The sequence below is a fragment of the Nycticebus coucang genome, chromosome 5, assembly GCF_027406575.1.
Source record: "Nycticebus coucang isolate mNycCou1 chromosome 5, mNycCou1.pri, whole genome shotgun sequence".
NCBI lineage: Eukaryota > Metazoa > Chordata > Mammalia > Primates > Lorisidae > Nycticebus > Nycticebus coucang.
In genome coordinates, this window is record NC_069784.1 from 122,052,276 (window position 1) to 122,073,164 (window position 20,889).

The window sequence follows — 20,889 nt, forward strand, 5'->3', positions numbered from 1 at the left end:
CCATTTGATACCGCGATTCCATTATTAGGAATCTACCTAGAAGAAAAAAAATTATTTTATCACAAGGACATTTACATTAGAATGTTTACTAGAGCTCAATTCACAATTACCAAGACATGGAATGCCCATCAACCCATGAATGGATTAATAAACTGTGATATATGTATACCATGGAACACTATTCAGCTATAAAAAGACAGAGACTTTATACCTTCTGTCTTAAACTGAATGGATTTGAAGCATATGCCTCTTGGTAAAGTATCAAGAATGGAAATGCAAGTATCCCAAGTACTCAATAGTAACATGAATCTAATACAAAAACAACTACATGCCCACAGGAGAGATTAACAGACATATATTCAAGTGGGGGAGGGGGAAGAGGGATCGGGAAAGGAGAGGAGGGAAGGGGACTTGTAAGCTCTCCCTTGATGGACACATTATGAGGTGCACGGCACACCCCAGGATGAAGGGCTCAACTGCCTCACCTACAACTTGAACTTTACCTTAGATACACAAACAATGTAACCTAATCATTCATACCCTCATATTTACCTGAATTAAAAAAATGAATAAAATAAGAAAAAAAAAGTATGTGCTCAGGAAAGAGAAAAGCACACCAGAAAGTCATAAAGTGGTATGACTCTAAAGATAAGGTTTTTTAGTTAAGTAACCAAGTTTTATAGCTAAAAATTTTTATTACTTTAGCCTAGCAGAATATGTATATTAAAACACTCTTCACTTACGACATTAAGGCATTAGAAATGTGAAGAATTCAACGAACTGAAATTCCAATGTAAGCAAACAGTGAAGCTTCCAACCAATGAAGGACACTTTCTTGCACAGGCATTACCCAGGACAAGGCTCAACACTTAAAAAGAATGTTTTATTGCCATCTTCCATAACCATTTCCATCAGAAGAGGTGAAAATGATAAAAAATGGAGAAATAAGAAAATGAGCAAAACAGAGCAAGTCTTTTTGTAGCTCCCAATAAGAAGGTTTCTTCCTGGAATATGGGAGATGGATTGACATGGAGATTAAGGGCATGGGATGTTGAATGAGACAAACCTAAATTTAACTCCCAGTTCGGCAACTCACTGGTTATATAGATTCTAATCTTTCTAACCTTTTGCTTCCTCATCTGTCAAATAGAAATGATAATTGTTTCTATTTCTAAAGGTGGTTGTGATGATTCAATGAGAAAATGCAAACAAAATTTTTAGCCCAACACCTGACAAAGAATAAACACTCAAGAACTTATTATCTGAGATGCTGAATATGAGTACTATAATGACCTAGATTAAAACCAAAAAGAAGCAAAGAAAAATTATTTCTCATGAAGTTTAGCCTGAAAGGCATGGACTAGCCTTAAGTCAAGATCAGAAATGTGATTGGAATTAGGTGCTCTATCGCATTTGTTACAAAATTGTGAGAACCTAAATGTTGAATTCTAAGTTAGGTATTAAAAGAAAACACAGTTGTTTCTTTGCCATATATTCAGTAAACTAAAGCAATGAAGTAGTATCTGACTCAGACTTTGACCATTCTTTCCTCTCCAGAATGGAACTACTTTGCCAATGCAATCCTAGAATGAGGTACTGCTGCTTTTCATTCACTGAAGTCTTATTTTGGGAAAACAGAGGGAACTGTACTAATAGTAAAAATGTCAGAGTATGGTGTAGAAAATTACACTGTGGTTGACGTCACTCTATTTCCTTTATGTCCATTTCCTATCTACTGGGATCCCTTATTTAGAGAAGAAAGAAATGCAAGGGGAACAGATATGAGACCCTTTGCTGCAGCAGCAAAGGGCTACTCTACTTGCCTTTGATTTCTACAAACATTAGAAAAACAGTGCTCTCTGATTACAAAGATAGTGTTTCTTTGTATCTTTAATAATTTCTGCAATAAAATTATTTCTGAATATCAGGGCATAATTTGAACAGCGCTTGACAATCCATGACCCTGAACCAAGAACCTGGGATATATACAGCCCATCATATCCCTTTGTCACCAGTCCAGTCCTCCTCCTTCATCTGCTACCTTCTGTTTTTCCTATCTGCCTGATCTGCCCACATCTCTCTACCACTCCTTTTCTTATGCAGTAACTTATGGATTCCCAGTCATGCTGAGCTCCACTGGCAGAACTGAGGCTAACGTGGCTGCTGAAGAACATCAGAGAAAAGTCAACACAACAGATGTAATCAATGTACTCGGTGTATTTTTTTATCAAACACAAGAGAAAACATTCATGTTTTAAGGCTACTTTATGTCAATGTGCAAGCTATGTCTTTAGATTTTATATATTACCCATTCACATATATAATCCGTATGTGGATTGCACACACAAATGTACATGAAACACTTCCAATACAGTCCTACACTGAGATGCTAGTCAGTCACTTATCACTCTAAAGGGGGAATGAAGTCATTTTCCGAATATAACAACTCTGAATGTTGCCATTCATATACTCATCATGCCACAATGTCACAGACCACTACAGCACAGTAAATAAGAAATCTTAGCATGAGGACTACATGGATAATGGTGACATAAAAAGTTGACATAAGGGCAGCGCCTGTGGCTCAGTGAGTAGGGCGCCAGCCCCATATGCCAAGGGTGGCGGGTTCAAACCCAGCCCCGGCCAAAATGCAACAAAAAAATAGCCGGGTGTTGTGGCGGGCGCCTGTAGTCCCAGCTGCTTGGGAGGCTGAGGCAAGAGAATCGCATAAGCCCAAGAGTTAGAGGTTGCTGTGAGCCGTGTGAAGTCATGGCACTCTACCCGAGGGCGGTACAGTAAGACTCTGTCTCTACAAAAAAAAAAAAAGTTGACATAAAAATAAAGGAAGCTAGCTTAAAAAAATTAGAAAATTAGAAATTCCATTAGACTGGGATGCTTGGAAAATTCTTCAAAAAGTGTAGTTACGAAGCCTTTATGACTGGTGCTACTAAGTAGAAATATCTTTCAAGCACATGCCTTGGATAAGTACTGGGGGGCGGGGGTCTTTAGTAAATTTGAATAAAATTAAATGGAAATTCTACCCAGACTGTGGGAAATCTTACCAGTACAATAGGCCTTAAAAATATTATCCTGTTCTTACCTTGCATAATTATTTCAAAGAGATAAGTTAGTAATTGCAAAAAAGTTAAGGATTTTATTTGGATCCAAAGCCTCTTAAGGATATTATACATCAATACTAGTCAATTGTTACCCACCCATCCAAGTACTTCCTGAGAGCCTGTTGTATGTCAGGCATTGTTCTAAATGCTTGGGATACAAAAGTGAATAATGGCCTCTCTATATTTTAAGGGGGTTTATGCTCTATAGAGGATTAAGTTATTCATAAAGATAATTTCATAAAGACAATTTATAGTTTATGTTTTAGAAATCTCTAGTGTGGGTTCAATTTATTCAATAGGAGGCTTAATAATTTTAAGTGTTGACTTATACAATGAATAGAAACTTAGGTTGGTTTTTTTCTTTGCAATTATATTTAGTCACAATACATTCTAATGAAAACATACAATTGCATTCTAAATTTACCAGTTAATACTTACATAAGCTATATAAAACATTTTTATCTCATAAAAGATTAAGATATATGTTGAAATATAATCAGGTGTGGATTATATTTACCAAATTATTTTATACCTACTTTACACTAGCCAAATTTATGAGCGGTTTTCCACCTAGATGTTTATTCTAATTATATTTTAAAAGTATGAGACAGATGCCATAAGTCACCTTTGAATTAACTGAACAAGAACAAAAACCAAAAAATAAAACAAACAACTCCCTCTCTCCCACTAGGATTCCATACAAGGAGAATATAGCAGAATTCTACATAGTACTGGTAGGCTTCTCTGAGAGTTTTTTTTTTTTTTTTTTATTTTTTTTGGCCGGGGCTGGGCTTGAACCCGCCACCTCCGGCATATGGGACTGGCGCCCTACCCGTTGAGCCACAGGCGCCACCCTTCTCTGAGAGTTTTAACGTAGAGATCCAGTATTTTTTTCTTTACAAAAATGTTAAGTAAGACATCTCTCATCAATAAATTTTTATGTTAAAAATACAGATTCCTGGATCACATCCCTGGTCCAATGAGTCAAACTTTTTAGAGGTTGATAGGACCTGAAAAAAAAAAATCTTTATTTTAAAAAGCAGTTGAGTAAATTGTCAAAAGCTCAAAAGTTTGAGAAGATGAAGCATTGTACACGTGTGTAGGCGAGGGTGGATGGAAAGGGTGCTGTACTGTTGTAGCTGTTATCTATGTAGTGTATTTTCTCCTGGACAGAAACTTCTTCTAAGAATCTTGTCCACTGCAGGGTCAGGGTTTTCACCAGCAAAAATGTTTTGCATGAAACCTTGCCAAACATACAACACAGGGAACATGCCATGTGGAGCCCATGTTCTGCCAAAAGGCCTACTTCACAATCCAAAATGCCTGGCAGTTGTTAGAACTTGCAAGGGGAATTTTGTTTACTTTGTGAGATGCCTAGTAGGTTCCAAAGGTCGTTTAGGAATACTGTCAAGTGTTGGGAGGGAGCGTACATCTTTACCTTAAGTGCTACATCAAAAAGAACATTTGTGATCCTAATATACATTTTATTTCTATGGCCAAATAATAGGATTTCTTACATTGTGAAATCTCTTATTCCCAAAAAATACCACTTGAAAAAAATGTCCATATTGTTTAATAGCAGTTTTATGTTCTCCGAATATCTTTAATCTGCAGACCAGTTATATGATTAAGCCCTCTACACAATACCGTATTAGTGTTTACCATGTCCAAGATTTTTGACATAATACAGTGAAATAAAGATTTCAGATAATATAAAAACTTCAGTGAAATAAAGATTATTTCTCAGTATTGTTTATTAAAGGTCAGCTTTTTGATAATCAAAAAAAGAAAAAATTCCCTAGGTTTAGGAGTAATTCGAACTAAGTTCTAAAATTTGAAAATGGTGTCTTCATTATTAACATAGAGCCATCTTTATTATATAATATCACTTCCTCAAGTCCGAGATAGATCATGTGATCCTTTAATGTGGAAAATTCAGAAAGTCAAAGTAAGGTAAAGTCTGAGAATATAGTAAGTAGATGCTTCCAGGTGAAACAGTAGGGCAGGTGTGTGACAGAAGTCAGAAAAGGGGACAGGGAGCAGAAGGCAGATGTGGCAGACATCAAGGGTGACAGAAAAGGCAGTGAGAAGCAAATGTTACAATGGTACAAAGTAACGTGCGGATGTGGAGGAGCAATAAGACTTGCTTATACAATAGGCATGAAATTCAGTCATGTGTTCAATATAAAGGAAATGTAAGTATATATGCATTTATGATAAGAAGAAAATTATTAGTCTTCGTAAATTCTAGAATGATGTTTCAGATGTTAATGATATATAAGATGCTTCAATTAATTCATTAGTACCCGTGAAGACAGGAAGAAGTGAGAACATAATAAACAGAACTTATACCTTGATATCCTTGTCCCAACAGGATAGCAAATGCAACTGTCCTAATCTCTATCCTGGGTATCTAGGAAAGCTGCCATTAAATGAACAGGTGTTTGGGTGATGGGCTCAGTGACTCAGTTTCACAGAGGCTGTGTTTACTGGTAACTAGAGTAATCACTTCCTCAATTTCACTGCAGAAGCCTGACACAGCAGTTCTCTCTTATGATGTTCCTTGTACTCTGGTGAATGCTTTCACCTAAGGGTCAATCACCTCTTCTTAGCCACGAATGCCATCAGTGGCCCTTGGGATGTCTGTGGCCAGAGGAAGAGAGAGAAGAAAAAGGACTAAGAAAGATTATCTTTATGGGAAGGAAAGGAGAGAGACTTCAGGAGTAGGAAGAAAGGGAAAGTGGGACTGGGAAGGAGAACAGTTCTTTGCATAGTGAGCAGGATAAAGAACCACCACCAAATTCCTCAGGGCTGCTCTAAAGGTCACTTTTTCATTTAGCAACTCTCTTGGCATTTGCTTTAAAAATACAGTTCTCCCTTTGTATCCATAAGGAGCTATCCATGACACCAAAATCTGAGGATGCTGCAGTCCATTATGCAAAAGGTGTAACACTTGGATATAACTCTGGTATACTATCTTCTCTGTATTAGTTACACTACTTAATGTAATACCTATACATGAGTTAATTCATGTCGGGTCGACATAGTACTCGGCATGCTGGAAACTGAAATTTTGCTTTCTGGAATTTGTGTAATTTTTTCTTTTTCCAAGTATTTTCAATCCACAGTTACAGAAATGTACACAGGCAGGGAACAGGACAAGGGGGTCCTTAGGTCACGATGTCCTCGTCACTTAACCATGCCCATTCTGTTATTCCCGTATGGCTCTGCAGTTCCCTCCTGCTTGTTCACTTTCTTTTTCCTTCTACTCCTGAACCCTTTCATGATACCCTATGAAACAAATGCTTTATGATCAGCAAACTGACATGTTTTAACTCTTGTGGAAATACTGCTTTACACTTCTTTGCTTTAATTAGTACACACTTGAGTACGCTGCTCTCTTGGCAGTCCTTTCGAGAGAAGATACTTATTTTTTCACACTCCTTGCACTTGAGTGTTGGTCCCCAAATACAGGTTTCAGATCAAATCGGAAAATTCCATTCTTTTGAGCCTCAATATAATACATTAGTTATTTGTTAATATCTATGCTTACTGCCCCAACTCAAGCTTCTTCCCTACCCTCTACTGCTAAACTCCATGAGGGTGCCAACCACATCTGCTTATTCATGAGTGTATGTTGCATCTGTGAAGCCAAGTACACTGCCTGGCACACAGTATATGTCATATATATACGGAATGAATACTCATTCCAACTTTAAGATTTTGTTTATTCTAATCCACTAGAGATTGAGGTTTTACTCAAATAATAGAGGAAAAAATAGCAATTAAAAATTCTTTAATTCAACTATAGCTTTCTTTGGAGGGGGATACCCTAACAACTGCCTAACTCCTACGAGTAAATTTAAACTTGTTGATTTTATTCACAAAATGCATTCCTTAAAAATACCTCTTCTTGCTTCAGAGTCAACTCCACCATTAAACTAGTCCTTGAGGCCCCTTTTTGCTACTTCATTTATAAACTGATGTGTTGCAAAAAAAAAACAAAGTCTAGTAAATGCTTTTTATTAAATAAATATCCTTTAGGCAAAAAAAATCCAATCTTATTTGATTCTCAAATTATATAAATTTTCTTAAGATTCTGAATGAAGCATGGGAAAACATTTAGAAAGATAAAGCCACATTTTGGGCGTACCCTGTTACCAGTCCAGGCCATTTAAAAGCATACTCTTTCTTGTGCTAGTCTTCACTAACTAATCCATTTTCCCTCTCACGTTGGGTGGGCACATCCTCTCTTCCTGACATATAGGGTTGAGTAAAAGAATGAGGAAAACTTAATTAATCCGTAACCTCCCCAGAGCTCTATCTATCTAGATAGACAGAAACACTACACAAGACGATACGGAACTGGAACATTAAGATACTACCTTTTTGCCACAGTGGGCATGACTGCTGCTAAATGTTCTTGTGCTCCTCCCAAATGAAGGAGTACACAGTAAGGCCGAGGGTCCCAGGAACTTCCTCTATGGACAACAGTGGTTTCTATGCGTTCACTATGCCAACCTTGTTCTGCTTTTATTTATTTATTTATTTTTTGTGGTTTTTGGCCAGGGCTGGGTTTGAACCCACCACCTCCAGCATATGGGACCAGCGCCCTACTCCTTGAGCCACAGGCGCCACCCTTGTTCCGCTTTTAATTATCTCATCTGCCAGATATTGACTTCTATATTATATTGCTCCAATTGTGCACCTCCACATTCTTGACCTACTTTACCTTCACAGGGATGTCCTCCTCTTGGCTGGCCTTCTCTGAGGTGAAGACATAGGAGATCTCTTTGTGAGACGTGGTCTGGCGACAGATGGCACACTTAATGGAGCTTCTGTGAGACCCCACACTGTATTGCTCAATAATTATAGAAATGCATTCGTTACAGAAACAGTGCCCACAGGTCAGTACTGCCCACTAAAAAGAAAGAAGAGCACAAACAATAGCCCTTAGTGAGATGTTGTGAAAGATGTCTTCCAATCTAGAAGTTTACTAAAAGGAGAAACAGTGAGTTGCAGTTTCACTTCCTAAATATCTCAGTGGTTAGGCCACATACACCAACATACACCAGCCACATACACCAACCTTCTAAACAACAACGACAACTGCAACAAAAGAATAGCTGGGTATCATGGCGGGCGCTTGTAGTCCCAGCTACTTGGGAGGCTGAGGCAAGAGAATTGCTTATGCCCAAGAGTTTGAGGTTGCTGTGAGCTGCAACGCTACGGCACTCTACCAAAGGTGACATAGTGAGATTCTGTCTCCAAAAAAAAAAAAGTGGTTCTGGATATATTTTTGGAAAACACAAATAAACAAAAACATATTTTTGAAAACCCTTGTCCTATTTAAGAGAAAGTTAAAGAATTCTCTCTGAATGTCATGATTTCCAAAAGCTATAACATCTTATACAAGTTATTTAACCTTTTTCACCTCATAAAAACAACAAAACCAAGTGGTGTGTTGAGTGACAAAAGCTCTTAAATCCTAAGTTTTTTTTTTTTAGTGATTTAGACATGTGTGGATTTGTATGGAAAGAAAATGTGTGGCTAGATCTGCCTGAAGTTCTTTGCAGAATGAATCTAAGAAGCTCTTTGGAAAAGAGCTCACACTCAGGAGAGAAAACTGAAATACATAAACTTGGTTTTATAAAAATTATTTTATGTTTTACTCATATTGTTCTCTGGCTGCACTTCTGTTCTCAGGGAATTGTGCCAAGAGTCCTCAGGAGTTGAGACCATAACAAAACGAGTAGGTGTTTAAGTAGTATTTTTGTATGACACAGAACAGCACTATCCTGTACTCTACGTAACTCCAGTGTCACTGGGAAAAGTTACTTTCTCTACTGGAAAAGACTTTTCTCTATTGAACAAGTTTAACATCAAGAGGGGTCCACCTCTATCTGCAACAGAGAAGAAACCAAACTTGGCATCTGAAGGTTAGAAGTGACAGGAAGTTGATTAAATGGCCCAAAGAGAAGAAAAAAAACAAAGGACAATGCCTCTAGAGGCATCAGCCAGTATGTATAAGTTTATATTCTAATTTAATTGACCTAAATTAGAAGAAGTAGAAGAGAAATGAAGAGCTGAAAGAATATAGAGATCCTATAAATGTTACAAACAGAGTTTAAAGTATAATTTTGTTACTATGATTGTAATCTAATATATTCTTCTAACCATAAATGTAGGAGATCTAGGTTATGCTAGAATAAAATAATGTATATGAAAGAAGTTTAAAAACTGAAAATATTTAAGAAAAAATAAAAAAAATTTCTGAGACAATTCAGTTGCATGAATAATCACATTAAAACTAAAAGCAAAAAAGACACCACTCTGTCACAATTTCTTTCATTTTTATCAGAGTTTTTATATTTTTGTTACAACGTTTGTCAGAAGTCACCGGCATTTGTACATTACTATTTTTCTGCTCACATAGTTCCACTGTAATATCTTTCTTTCTCAGATTTATTACCAAATAAAGTATCCTTGACATCTCACCTCCTCCATAAATCTTGGAAACCTAAAGATACTTTCTTTCTGATTATTACTGGTCAGGGTCTGGAACTCATGCATTTATTTACCTCCCCACTCTCAGTTCCATAAAATAAAAAAAAAATAGCCAACAATACTTTTACTTGTTTAACAGTAATAAGCTTATCTTTCAAATTTTGAAAAGCAATGTTCTATTAATGTAGATATTGATTTATTAGAGAGAAAGAATTTATAGTTTCATAAATCACAGTTGGTAGGATAGAACATGAATCTCTTAGAGGAGGATTAATATGGTACCATTATGTTTACGGACATTTGTATATTAATATTCACACACAATATATGTACATACATATATTCACATACAATAAAGAAACATTTAATATAATGGTCTTCTAAAAATTGTATCTAAATTCTCCTAAGAGAGAAGTTATTTGTATTCAAAAGCCTAGTGTTCTGAGGTATGAATACTGCCACATTACTGTACCTATGTAAGACTTTCTCAAGTGACTCTAAGTTGTACTGTATTTTCGTACAATTACCAAATAACTACGTTGATCCAACAAAGTCAAGTACTTGGACAAAATCTTGTGACTAGAAATAATATTCAAAACTATGCATCATTAATGAAAAAGATGAGATCATTCTAGAAATATTTTTTCATTTATCACTAAGAAATACTGCTCAAACATATGTAGCCCTAAGTATGTTATCTAATCTCTTGGGAGGTAGGAAGGAAGGGATGGAGGAATGAAGGATGAAAGGAATATTATATAAAGGAATCATTAAAAGCCAGAAGTTATTTTATAAATGCATGTAATGTTTATTATAATATTACCTGTTTTCCCAGCTGTCGAGCACAGATTGGACAAGGTTCTGGATTAATACCTCCTGATGTTTTGTCTTGAGACTATCCAAAAAAGAATTCAAAAATATATTAGTTACATTTTTACACTTAAAACCTGATACATGCTTTGTAACTCATCTATAGAAATAAATGTTAGCAATCACAATTTAAATAATCTAATAATTGAGATGACCTAAAAATTTATATATTACCTAATATTAGTATTCCTGGGACTTACAAAGAACATTTATTCAAGGGCTGAGCAAAAAATGATACAAAATATTTGTTATACAGGTTGAATATCCCTATTCCCAAAATCTGAAATCAGATATGCTCCAAAATCCAAAACTTCTTAGCACTAACATGATGATCAAAGGAAGTGCTCACGGGAGCACTTCAGATTTTGATCTTCAGATTAAGATGATTAACTAGTATAATGCAAATATTCCAAAATCTGAAACACTTCCGAATTTCAAGCATTTCAGGTAAGAGAGACTCAGCCTGAGTCTTAAGTTATTGTATTAGTGTATTTGTGATTATAGTAGAAGGAAAAATTAAATGCAAATTATGACAAGTAAATTTTCAATTCTTTTTTCAGGTTCATTATGTTAAAAATATGGATTACAGCTGGGCTCAATGGCTTACACCTGTAATCCTAGCACTTTGGGACGCTGAGGCAGGACTGTATGAGGCCAGAGTTCAAGACCAGCTTGAGCAAGAGTGAGACTATCACTCAGCGCCTGTGGCTCAAGCGGCTAAGGCGCCAGCCACATATACCTGAGCTGGTGGGTTGGAATCCAGCCCGGGCCCGCCAAACAACAATGACAGCTGCAACCAAAAAATAGCCGGGCATTGTGGCGGGTGTCTGCAGTCCCAGCTACTTGGGAGGTAGAGGCAGAGGAGATCTTGGTTTTTAAATAGGATTTTCAATTAAAGCATCCAATGTTCCTTGGAGAAATGGCTGAAAGGATAATGTGTGATGAACCTGGAGCAAGTACCAGGACACGGAAGCCTCCTGAAAGACTTTCCACTGGCCAAAGCTGGAACTATTTGAACAATTATGTGAACAACAAATAATGATTATATTAGATTACAACCCAAGAAGTAAAATAAATATCTGAAACCCATGGGTGACAGCTTGAGGCTCTGTCTCAAAAAAAAAAAAAAAAAAAAAAGAGTGAGACTGTCTCTATAAAAAACAAAAAAAATTATCCAGGTACGGTGGTATGTGCCTGTAGCCCATACGGGTATTCAAGAAGCTGAGGCAGGAGGATTGCTTGAGCCCTGGAGTTTGAGGTTGCAGTGAATTATGATGATACCACTGCATTCTAGCCCAGGTGACAGAGCAAGGCCTTATCTCAACAACAAAACATGTGGGTCCATTAAAAATATATAATTTATAATTGAAACAAAGCTCCTTAACAATCATAGAAAAAGCTATTCTTCATGTCTACTTGACATGGGATTTGAGGGGAAGGGGCAGAATTTTATTTATATAATGTAACTCCTTATTAATATTGGCTACTTCTTAGCATTCTTTTCTATCACATTTAGGCATACAACTGTAAAGCAGAAATAGTGTATTAGTATTTGGGACCTCTCTATGCTGGAAATTACATTAAAATACAACAGCTTTTAAAAATTGCCTTAAAATTATTACAAACATTGAAAGAGATTAAAAAACAACACCACGTAGAAAAGATTTCAAAACTAAGGAAAATGTATAACTAGTATAATATCTAACTAGGAAAGGAAAGTAAATTAGATGAGTGATCACTAAGATTTTTGTCTGAGGTTTCGATAGACAAGTATCTTTAAAAAATTATCCTTTGGCATACAATACCAAAAAATGTTAAATTGTGCATGGATTCAGGCACTCTGTTTAAAACAATTGCATTAACTAAAAGGGAAGTAGTCAGACATTTTAAAAAGTTGAACAACTTAATTACCCGTTTGCTCTGATAATTAATGACTTCTGTTTCAGACAATATATATCCCCTAAAAATTTAGTAGTGTAAAACAAACACACAATTCTCATGAATTGTGTCACCTGGGTCATTTGGGAATAGGCTGACTAGGCTGGGGCCGGATGGTCCAGGATAGTCACATACTCACATCTGCTAGTTGGTATGCTAGCTGGTCTGTGGGAGGGCTGAGCTGAGGGCTCTGCTCTCAAAAAAAGTAAGCTAGGCCTCCTCACATAGGAGCAAGAAGACTGGGAGAACTCAATGTGCATGGACTTTACAGGTATCTTCTTATAGCAGAAGCTCAAAAACAACTTACTCAGCCAAGTCCGGAGTCAGTATGGGAGGGGATTGATTATAGGCATATATATATGGAGGAGGGAGACTATTGTAGCACTTTGTAAATAAACAATCTACCAAAACACCAACTTTTTCTATAAAGGGCGAGATTATATAATATATTAGGCTTTGTGGGTATACCCAGTCTGTATGCCCACAACTGTACAATAGTTAACTCGGTTATTATAGTGTGAATGACGTCACAAACAACAGGTAAATGAAGGTGACTGTATTCCAGTAAAACCTCACTTATAAAAACAGGTGGCAGGCTGAATTTCTTCCATGCATGGAAGTTTGCAGATCCCTAACAAAAGGTACAAATTTCCTGATAAGCATGCGTTAGCGGAATTGTCACATATTCTTTCATTCAGTTCAGAATATTTTTTACGATTTGTCTCTTGGTTTACTTAAAACTATGCTGTCAATTTCCAAACTTGAGAATTTATCCTCCTATTTCTGACTTCTAGTTTAATTCCTTTTTAGCAAGAAACATACCCTTGTATATTTTCAATCCTTTGAAAACTTTAAGAGTTATTTTTTAACTTATCATAGGTCTTTCCTAAAGTATATATTTCTATGTATGCCGAAAATAATACATATTCTGCAGTGGTTGAATGTAGTGGGGTCAGTGTCAAATAGGTCTTATTTGTCCAGTGTTCAAACATTTGACATCCTTATGGATTTTTTTGTCCTCTAAAGTACTGATGAATCTTATAATAGTTTACCCTTTGTTTACTTCTTTCCTTTGTCTATTTTAGGTCTATATATGTTGTGTAACCCATATAATAGTATTGGTGCTTCACACTATCAATATTCTCTTACTTATCTACATATTTCAGCTTTCCCTTACTCTTCATTTCTTCTTATAGTTCCATTCTTTAATGTGCAATAATTTTCCTTGAGTTCAAAGAACTTCCTTTAATATCTATTGTGAGGTGATCTACTAGGGATGAATTCCTTAAGTTTTTGTTTAACTGAAAATATTTTTATTTCACTTTTTAAACAAAGGGTATTTTCTCTAAATATAAAATTCGAGATTGACAGCTTTTTCTTCTTTCAGCATTTTAAAGATGTTGCTCCAGTGTTAACCCGTTTAGATATAGATGTCATAGAAAAAACAAGTAACAAAGGAACATCTTTAAAGGCTGAATAAAAAAAATCTCTATGCAGTCACCAGTTTTACTGCTACTTCTTTGTAAATATTATGTCTTTTTTCTCTCAACTCTACATTTCTGTTTCCACTATTTTTGGTTTCGATGTTCCAAAATATCTATTTGGTTAGATATTATTTTTGTTTTTATTTTCCTCCGAGTTCTCTGAGCTTCTTTAATCTATAAGACACTGCAACATTGTTTTCACCAATTTTAGAGAATTCTCAGTCATTATTTCTTCAAGTTCCCCCTGTCCCATTCTCTTTTCTTCTTGAACTTCAATTATAAGTATGTAGAATGCGAGATTGTGTCTCAAATCTCTTTCATTATACTTTCTTCTTTATTTTTCTTTCTAATTGGATATTTTCTACTGCATTGTGCTTGAGTTCACAAATTCTGTCTTCTTCTAAGTCTGGTCTGCATGAATTTTTGATTTCTATATTTGTGCAGTTCTAAAATATGCATTTGATTCTATTGTACAGATCTCAATTCATTTTGTCTACATAGTAGTACAAAATACTGTAAGAAGTATTTTGGATTTTAGATTTTCCTTTCTTTCACATATAGGCTGAGCATCCAAAATCTAAAAATCTGAAATATAGAATGCTTTAAAACCCAAAACTTTTGAGCACTGATGTGATGCTCAAAGAAAATGCTCACTAGAGTATTTTGGATTTGGGACACTCAATGTACATGTAATTGTAGATGCATATTACTAAAGCACTCCAGGAAAGCTGCTATCAACTTACATTCTCATCGGTAGTGCATAAAAGGCAGTCATTCACTGACCTTTCACCATTGAGGAGAGGTACTTAAAAAACCTTAGCCTATTTGTTGACAGAAAATGGCACCTGTGTAATTTGATTTTCTTTCATTTATAGGTTAAATGCCCTTTTTTATATTATTAGCCAAATTGTATTTTCCTAGGTTAATTATTTATATCCTTGGAATTTTATTTTTCTAAAAATAATTCAACATACAGATATAAACTTATGTCCTAAAAGTAACAGATGATTACCTGTTTCTTTATTTTGACTATAATATTTGAAGTACAGAAATCTTGCATTTAAAAATTCAAGTCCAGAAATGTACTAAAGTTATTTTCTCAATGCTAGCATTTTACAGACTAACTTTTCAATGCTTTTTTTCTTTCTTTTTCTTCTTCAGAATAACAGTATTGGTAATTACAGTAACAATGTCAATAATATCAATAGTAACAAACACCTAGAAAGTGTTAATAAAGCAGGAACTACCCTCACGCTTTACATACGGGGTAGACATACAGTTAGTGAGCAATTTAAAATAATTGTAACTTAAAACTGCATATGAACTTTATGTCCACTCTACATATTTAGTAGTTTTCCAAACACATTTCAGTTTCAAGTAACAAACTGAAAAATATTTATGTATGTATAAACGAATGTAAGTGTATATATTATATAATGCAATTTTCATCAAGAGATACGTACTATTCAAGGCTTTGAGCTAAAGTCTATTTATGGTGGCTGTGGCCTGTGGCTATTATGGTGGCTGTGGCCTGTGGCTCAAGGAGTAGGGTGCCAGCCCCATATACTGGAGGTGTCGGGTTCAAACTCAGCCCCAGCCAAAAAAACTAAAGTCTATTTATGTTGTTCTTTACCATAGAGTGCATCCTCTTTACATCATCTGTGTAACTTACAATTTCTACAAATATAACATTTTGGGGAGGATCTCTGTGTTATAGGGACACAGCTAGTGTTTGAGCCATATAACTAACACAAATAAATACAAGACTTAAAAAAAAAAAAAAAAAAGCCTGTCCCATTAATTATGGGCCTAACTGATTAAATGGAAGGAGTCACTAACGTAGCTTATGATAGTACAGCATGGGAAAAAGTAGCATCTCTTAAAAATAGTACCTTCTCCAAATTAGTTAGGTAAAGAAGTTGCCCAAGTTTTTTCTGAAGCTGTGATCTAGCAACGGCTTTATCATTTAGCAGTTTTATTCGATTTTGTTCTACCTAAAACAAACAAAAAAAGACAGAAAAAAACCCTCTTTATTCTTTCAATAATTCTTCAATTATACAAATACGTCTTAAGAAAATCTACTTTTATTTTAAAACTTCTATTTGTAAAATGAACATCTGATAACATATTTCAAATGTTTTTTTTCCTTTTTCACTTTATTGAAAGCAAAAGTCAATCTAGAGTTCTTTTAAATAGAAAGCATCCTTATATACCTGAAGTCAGATAAAAATCAACCCAAATTCTATTCATGTACCATTCTCCAGTAATATATACATGGGATGAGAAAATTAAAAAGGACAAAAATACATTATAAAGGGAATATTTTTAATGCAGAATAAAAAACACTGATGGAGTTATGTTTTAATCCCAAGATACAAATGGGGATCTATTAGTTGATAAATTGTTGATATCTATTCATCATTGGCAAAAGAAAACATTCAAAAGCAAACATTTTAGTTGTTCTTAAGGAAGATTTTTCTCATTCTGATAAAACAGGTAACAAAGAAAGTACGTCTGAAAGGTAACTGAGAATACCTATAGGTCTCAGCATATAGAAAGTGCTCAAAAATAGAGAAATGTGTAATCTGAAGAGAAACAAAAAAATGCAGAACAGTTAATGCTAATAGATAAGAAACTGCTCACCTTTGACCTATTTAGATCTATAAAAACAACAGATTTTCTATGGCTCAAACTAAGAATGGAGATTAAACATATACTTATAGAAGAGATCTCCTCCTCTCCTTTTCCAATGGGTTTTAGATTTTTATTGTAACTATTCACTGTCCTTTTTTTTGCCATTTATTTACAAATTACCTCATGTGGCTCTATGATATGCAGGACAGGTGGGCTGGGTTTTGGCTCCTGAGGATCACGCACTCTTAGTCGTTCAGTAGCCATTGCAAGTTCATCAACAGCAGACACACGATTCCTCAGGGTCATCCAATATTCATGAAGCAACTGGAAGAAAGGAAAAGATAGACAGTGATGGTCAAGCATACACGTATAATTAAAATTGGTTTCAACCACCAACATCTGCCTTGAGCATAAGTCTCCAAGAGGTCTTTGACATATATATTTTTTCATTAAGTGTCTAAAGTCAAAGTAATTAATTCTTTGGGCCAGTTTTAGGGTGAGGAAGTGAGACTAAAAACGCTCCATAGGACACTGCCTATTTAGATTCTTAGGAACAGTATACCCAAAGACTCCTTGGTAGAACCAAAGAAATTTCTTTTTGGGGAGGGAGACAGTCTCCCAGCAAGAGCACTGGGGTATCATCAGAGCTCACCGCAACCAAAAACACCTGGGCTCAAGTGATTCTTCTGCCTTAGCCTCCCAAGGAGTTGGGACTACAGGCATGTACCATCATGTCTGTCTAACTTCTATTTAGCTCTTGCTCAGGCTGGTCTCAAACACCTGAGCTAAGCAATACTTCCACCTTATCCTTCCCCAGTGCTAAGATTACGGATGTCAGCTATCATGCCTGGCCCCAAAGATCTTTACAATTCAATATTAGGCTGATAGAATCTCATCTCCACTTAAAAAAAAAAAAATTGTATTGTAACCTACTCCACATATTTAAAGTAATATGTGGCAACAAGAATACTAAAATATACAATTGAGTATCCACCATCCAGTTTAAGAAAATATTATTTGGGTGGCACCTGTGGCTCAAAGGAGTAGGGCGCCAGCCCCCTATGCTGGAGATGGCGGGTTCAAACCCAGCCACGGCCAAAAAAAAAAAAAAATTATTTGGAAAGCATCTGTGTATTCCTCCTTAATTTTGTCAATTGGTTTCCTCACCTCACATATTGCTCAAAAGAGGAGTATGTGAGGAAAAGGCCCAACCATGGGGTAATCACTATTCTGAAGTGTACTTATCCTTGACAGACATTTCATTGGAGTTATACTACGTGTATGTATAGCCTTAATAATCCAGTTATATATGTTTTGTAAATTTATAGAAGTGGTGTTAATCAGTATAATTTTTTGGCATGCTTTATTCATAACTTTATATTTTGAGGTAGATCTTGGTTGACATGTAGCTCAGCAACCCATTCATTTGCCTTTCTGTGAAAAGTTCTGCAAAGTTCTGCAGGAAAAAAATGCACAGAAACCTGGGAGAACTGCACGATAAGTGCTCCTCTGGACAAAGAGGATGCAACCAAACTAAGTCCAAAGGAAAAATAAGAGGGGTGACTGGACAATAAGGTGCTCTGTATTTACAAAAGTAATGTGTGAGGAAAGAAGTTACTGTGAACCAATGACTTTGACTTTATAAAAATAATCTCCAGTTTATCAAATGTACAAACTGATAGCACGGACAACTTCTCTTTTCTGCAGAAATTTTTTTTACCCAAACTTCAAAAAGCAAGAACTAGGAAGTTTGATAGAGGGAGGGTAAACAGTGGGACCAGACCTATGGAGCATATTGTAAGGGAACAAGTAAAATCTATCAAGTATAGAACGCAAATTTCTTAACACATTGATTAAGTAAATGAGGTGAAAGCTGTTAGTTGGATGTAAGCACTCCAATTTGTACAAAAACAACACATTGAACCCCACAAAGGCATAACTGTATTCATGATCTATATGTATATGACTTAATAAAAGGAAAAAATATATAAAATAAAAAGCAAGAACTTAGGAAAAAAAGATAGTGAGTGGAATTATGACATTATAAAAGATACAATTCTTTCTGTCCCCTATCTCACCTGAAAAGTAAGATAATGGACAATAAATCCAAATCTAAAGAATAATTCTAAATTCAGAACTCTGGAATTCATCTCAAATACAGAGTTACAATATGATGAAATCATTAAAGTATAAATCAAAAGGGCTTTACTCTTTGTAACGGTTTCCAACCCCTAGGTTGAGAAGTTATTTCCTATGTTTCCCAGTCTTATAGACTGTTGATGTTTGGATTGTTAATCACAGAGCACAAGCAAAACAAAAACAAAACTACCTTAATTTCAAATAGCAGCATAAAATCAAGCTAAGAATAGAATAAAACATTTTAACAGCTAAACAAAAGGTTTGATACAAATTTCAGTTTAATAAAGAGTTTATTTAAGTAATTTAATAAATAGAATGTCCTTATATTTTGAATATTATTGTATTAGTAATTTTTTATTACAATAGTTACACTTTAAGGAAAGAAAAATAATAACACCTCAAAACCTGGAGCAGACTTTTAAAAACTGGAACGAAAAAGTAACAATTAAAATTAATGTAAAAAAGAAGAATTTTTAATAGGGGAAGGAAGTTTTAAAACACTATACCTTCCTGTGACATCATGGCACTCTAGCGAGGGCGGTAAAGTGACACCCTGTCTCTACAAAAAACAACAACAACAACAACAACAAAAAAAAAAACCCCACTATACCTTATATTCCTTCTTCCATGCTTCAAAGAGATCCATTGACGTACTTCCTTCATCAATGAATTCAACATCAAATCTATGTGATTTTGCAAATGACAATATTGCTTTCATAGATCGTTCTGTCTCACTGATTGCCCACAGACCCCGGGTAGTTGTAGGTGCTCTGTCATCTACCAGGCCTTCTTCATCTTCTATCATCTCCTCAAATATTGCAGTCTGGCCTCTGACTCTGAAAACATACCAGAATATAACAGTAATTACTACCAGGGGGTAAGAAGCACTTGTAAACATGTGAGACTGGCAGAAGTAGAGGATCAAGGTCTATCAATTTTCAACAACTTTCAGTATGACATCTATAAGATAATGCTTGCAAGTCCTTGGAAAAACCATAGCAACTCTGAAAATACTGGAAGCATCAAGAAATTGTCCAGTGTTTCTTCAGAGCAAAATGGCATAATCAAAAATGTCTATAAATTCCAAACTATAAATCTCACTCTGAGAATTAACACATAAACCACAATCAATGATAATGCGAAAAAGAAAAGCACAGTATGATCTAAAAGTACACTCAACCCTCCTTTTCAAGGTCAGAACTTAGCCTTTTCTCAACTTTCAAGTTTGTTAAACCAGAGATAGTTTTGCTCATACCAGAGTTGTATAAACTCACCAGGTATCTTAATCCCCAACGCAGGATTAAGACTTTGTGTGGAGAAAGGGTATTAATAAAGAGAGACAACATATAATAAAATACTTACTACACACCAAGCACTATGGTAAACAATTATGTGCCTTTTCTTTGTTTTAATATTTTTAATGACTGAAACAAAAACACCTAAAACCACAATTTCTGGAAGAACCACTTATTCTTGCCCATCTTGTACCTTTCTTCAAACTTGAGCTTGGCCTCTCATCGGGCCTTGTGTTTAAGAGCAGGGTCTCTGAAGACATCCTTATTAACGATAGTTTTGTCCAAGGGAATATCCACAGAGTACCTTGTGGGCATGAGGTGATTGTAGTTATAAACTTTTACAAAAGACTTGATCTTTGAACGGTTGGCAATCTTCTTCTTGCCCATGGCAGCTGTCACTTTGTGGGGATAGCGGTCAATTCCAGCCACCAGAGCATGGCTATAGGGGCGGTCTGAGGTGCCATCATTAATGTTCTTCACGATGACGGCTTTGCGTCCAGAGTAGCGTCCGGCCAGGACCAGCACCACTTTCCCAGGTTTCATGAATTTGCCCATTTCGACAGCAAGGACCAAGGCCTACAGCCTATGTGACTTTTCTTATTTGATATTCACAAAAATTCAATGACGTAAAGGATGTTATTACCTTCATTTCACGAATGAGGACATGAGACTTAGAGAGGAGAGCAGGGATTTGAGTTTAAATTAATCAGACCTTACCACTCCTCTAAAATGTCCTTCAATTAATTACACATTTCTACATGACATGAACATTTAGGGAGCAACTTCTGCATAGGTAAAACTGAGCATCAACGATCAAATCCCAAGGATTTATTGACTTCACAAAGAAAAAAACATAAGACAGGTCACCCACAAGGTCTTACAATCAAAACACAAAGTTTTGTA

General features: G+C 35.6%; 2 protein-coding genes across 3 annotated transcripts in view; both read right to left on the reverse strand.

The window, feature by feature from the left end:
* SHPRH (SNF2 histone linker PHD RING helicase) overlaps positions 1-20,889 on the reverse strand; it is an 84,233-nt gene that overhangs the window by 12,543 nt on the left and 50,801 nt on the right. For both annotated transcript variants that reach the window (XM_053591846.1, XM_053591847.1), the window contains exons 21-25: positions 19,302-19,527; positions 16,733-16,876; positions 15,811-15,912; positions 10,450-10,521; positions 7,852-8,040 (exon numbers count right to left, since the gene is read on the reverse strand). In XM_053591846.1, coding sequence (XP_053447821.1) covers positions 7,852-8,040; positions 10,450-10,521; positions 15,811-15,912; positions 16,733-16,876; positions 19,302-19,527 — 733 coding nt within the window. The remainder of the gene's footprint in view (positions 1-7,851; positions 8,041-10,449; positions 10,522-15,810; positions 15,913-16,732; positions 16,877-19,301; positions 19,528-20,889) is intronic.
* LOC128586215 (60S ribosomal protein L27-like) lies at positions 20,099-20,675 on the reverse strand. Its single transcript, XM_053591848.1, has one exon. It carries the CDS (start codon positions 20,539-20,541, stop codon positions 20,206-20,208), a length of 336 nt encoding a protein of 111 aa, XP_053447823.1. The 5' UTR covers positions 20,542-20,675; the 3' UTR covers positions 20,099-20,205.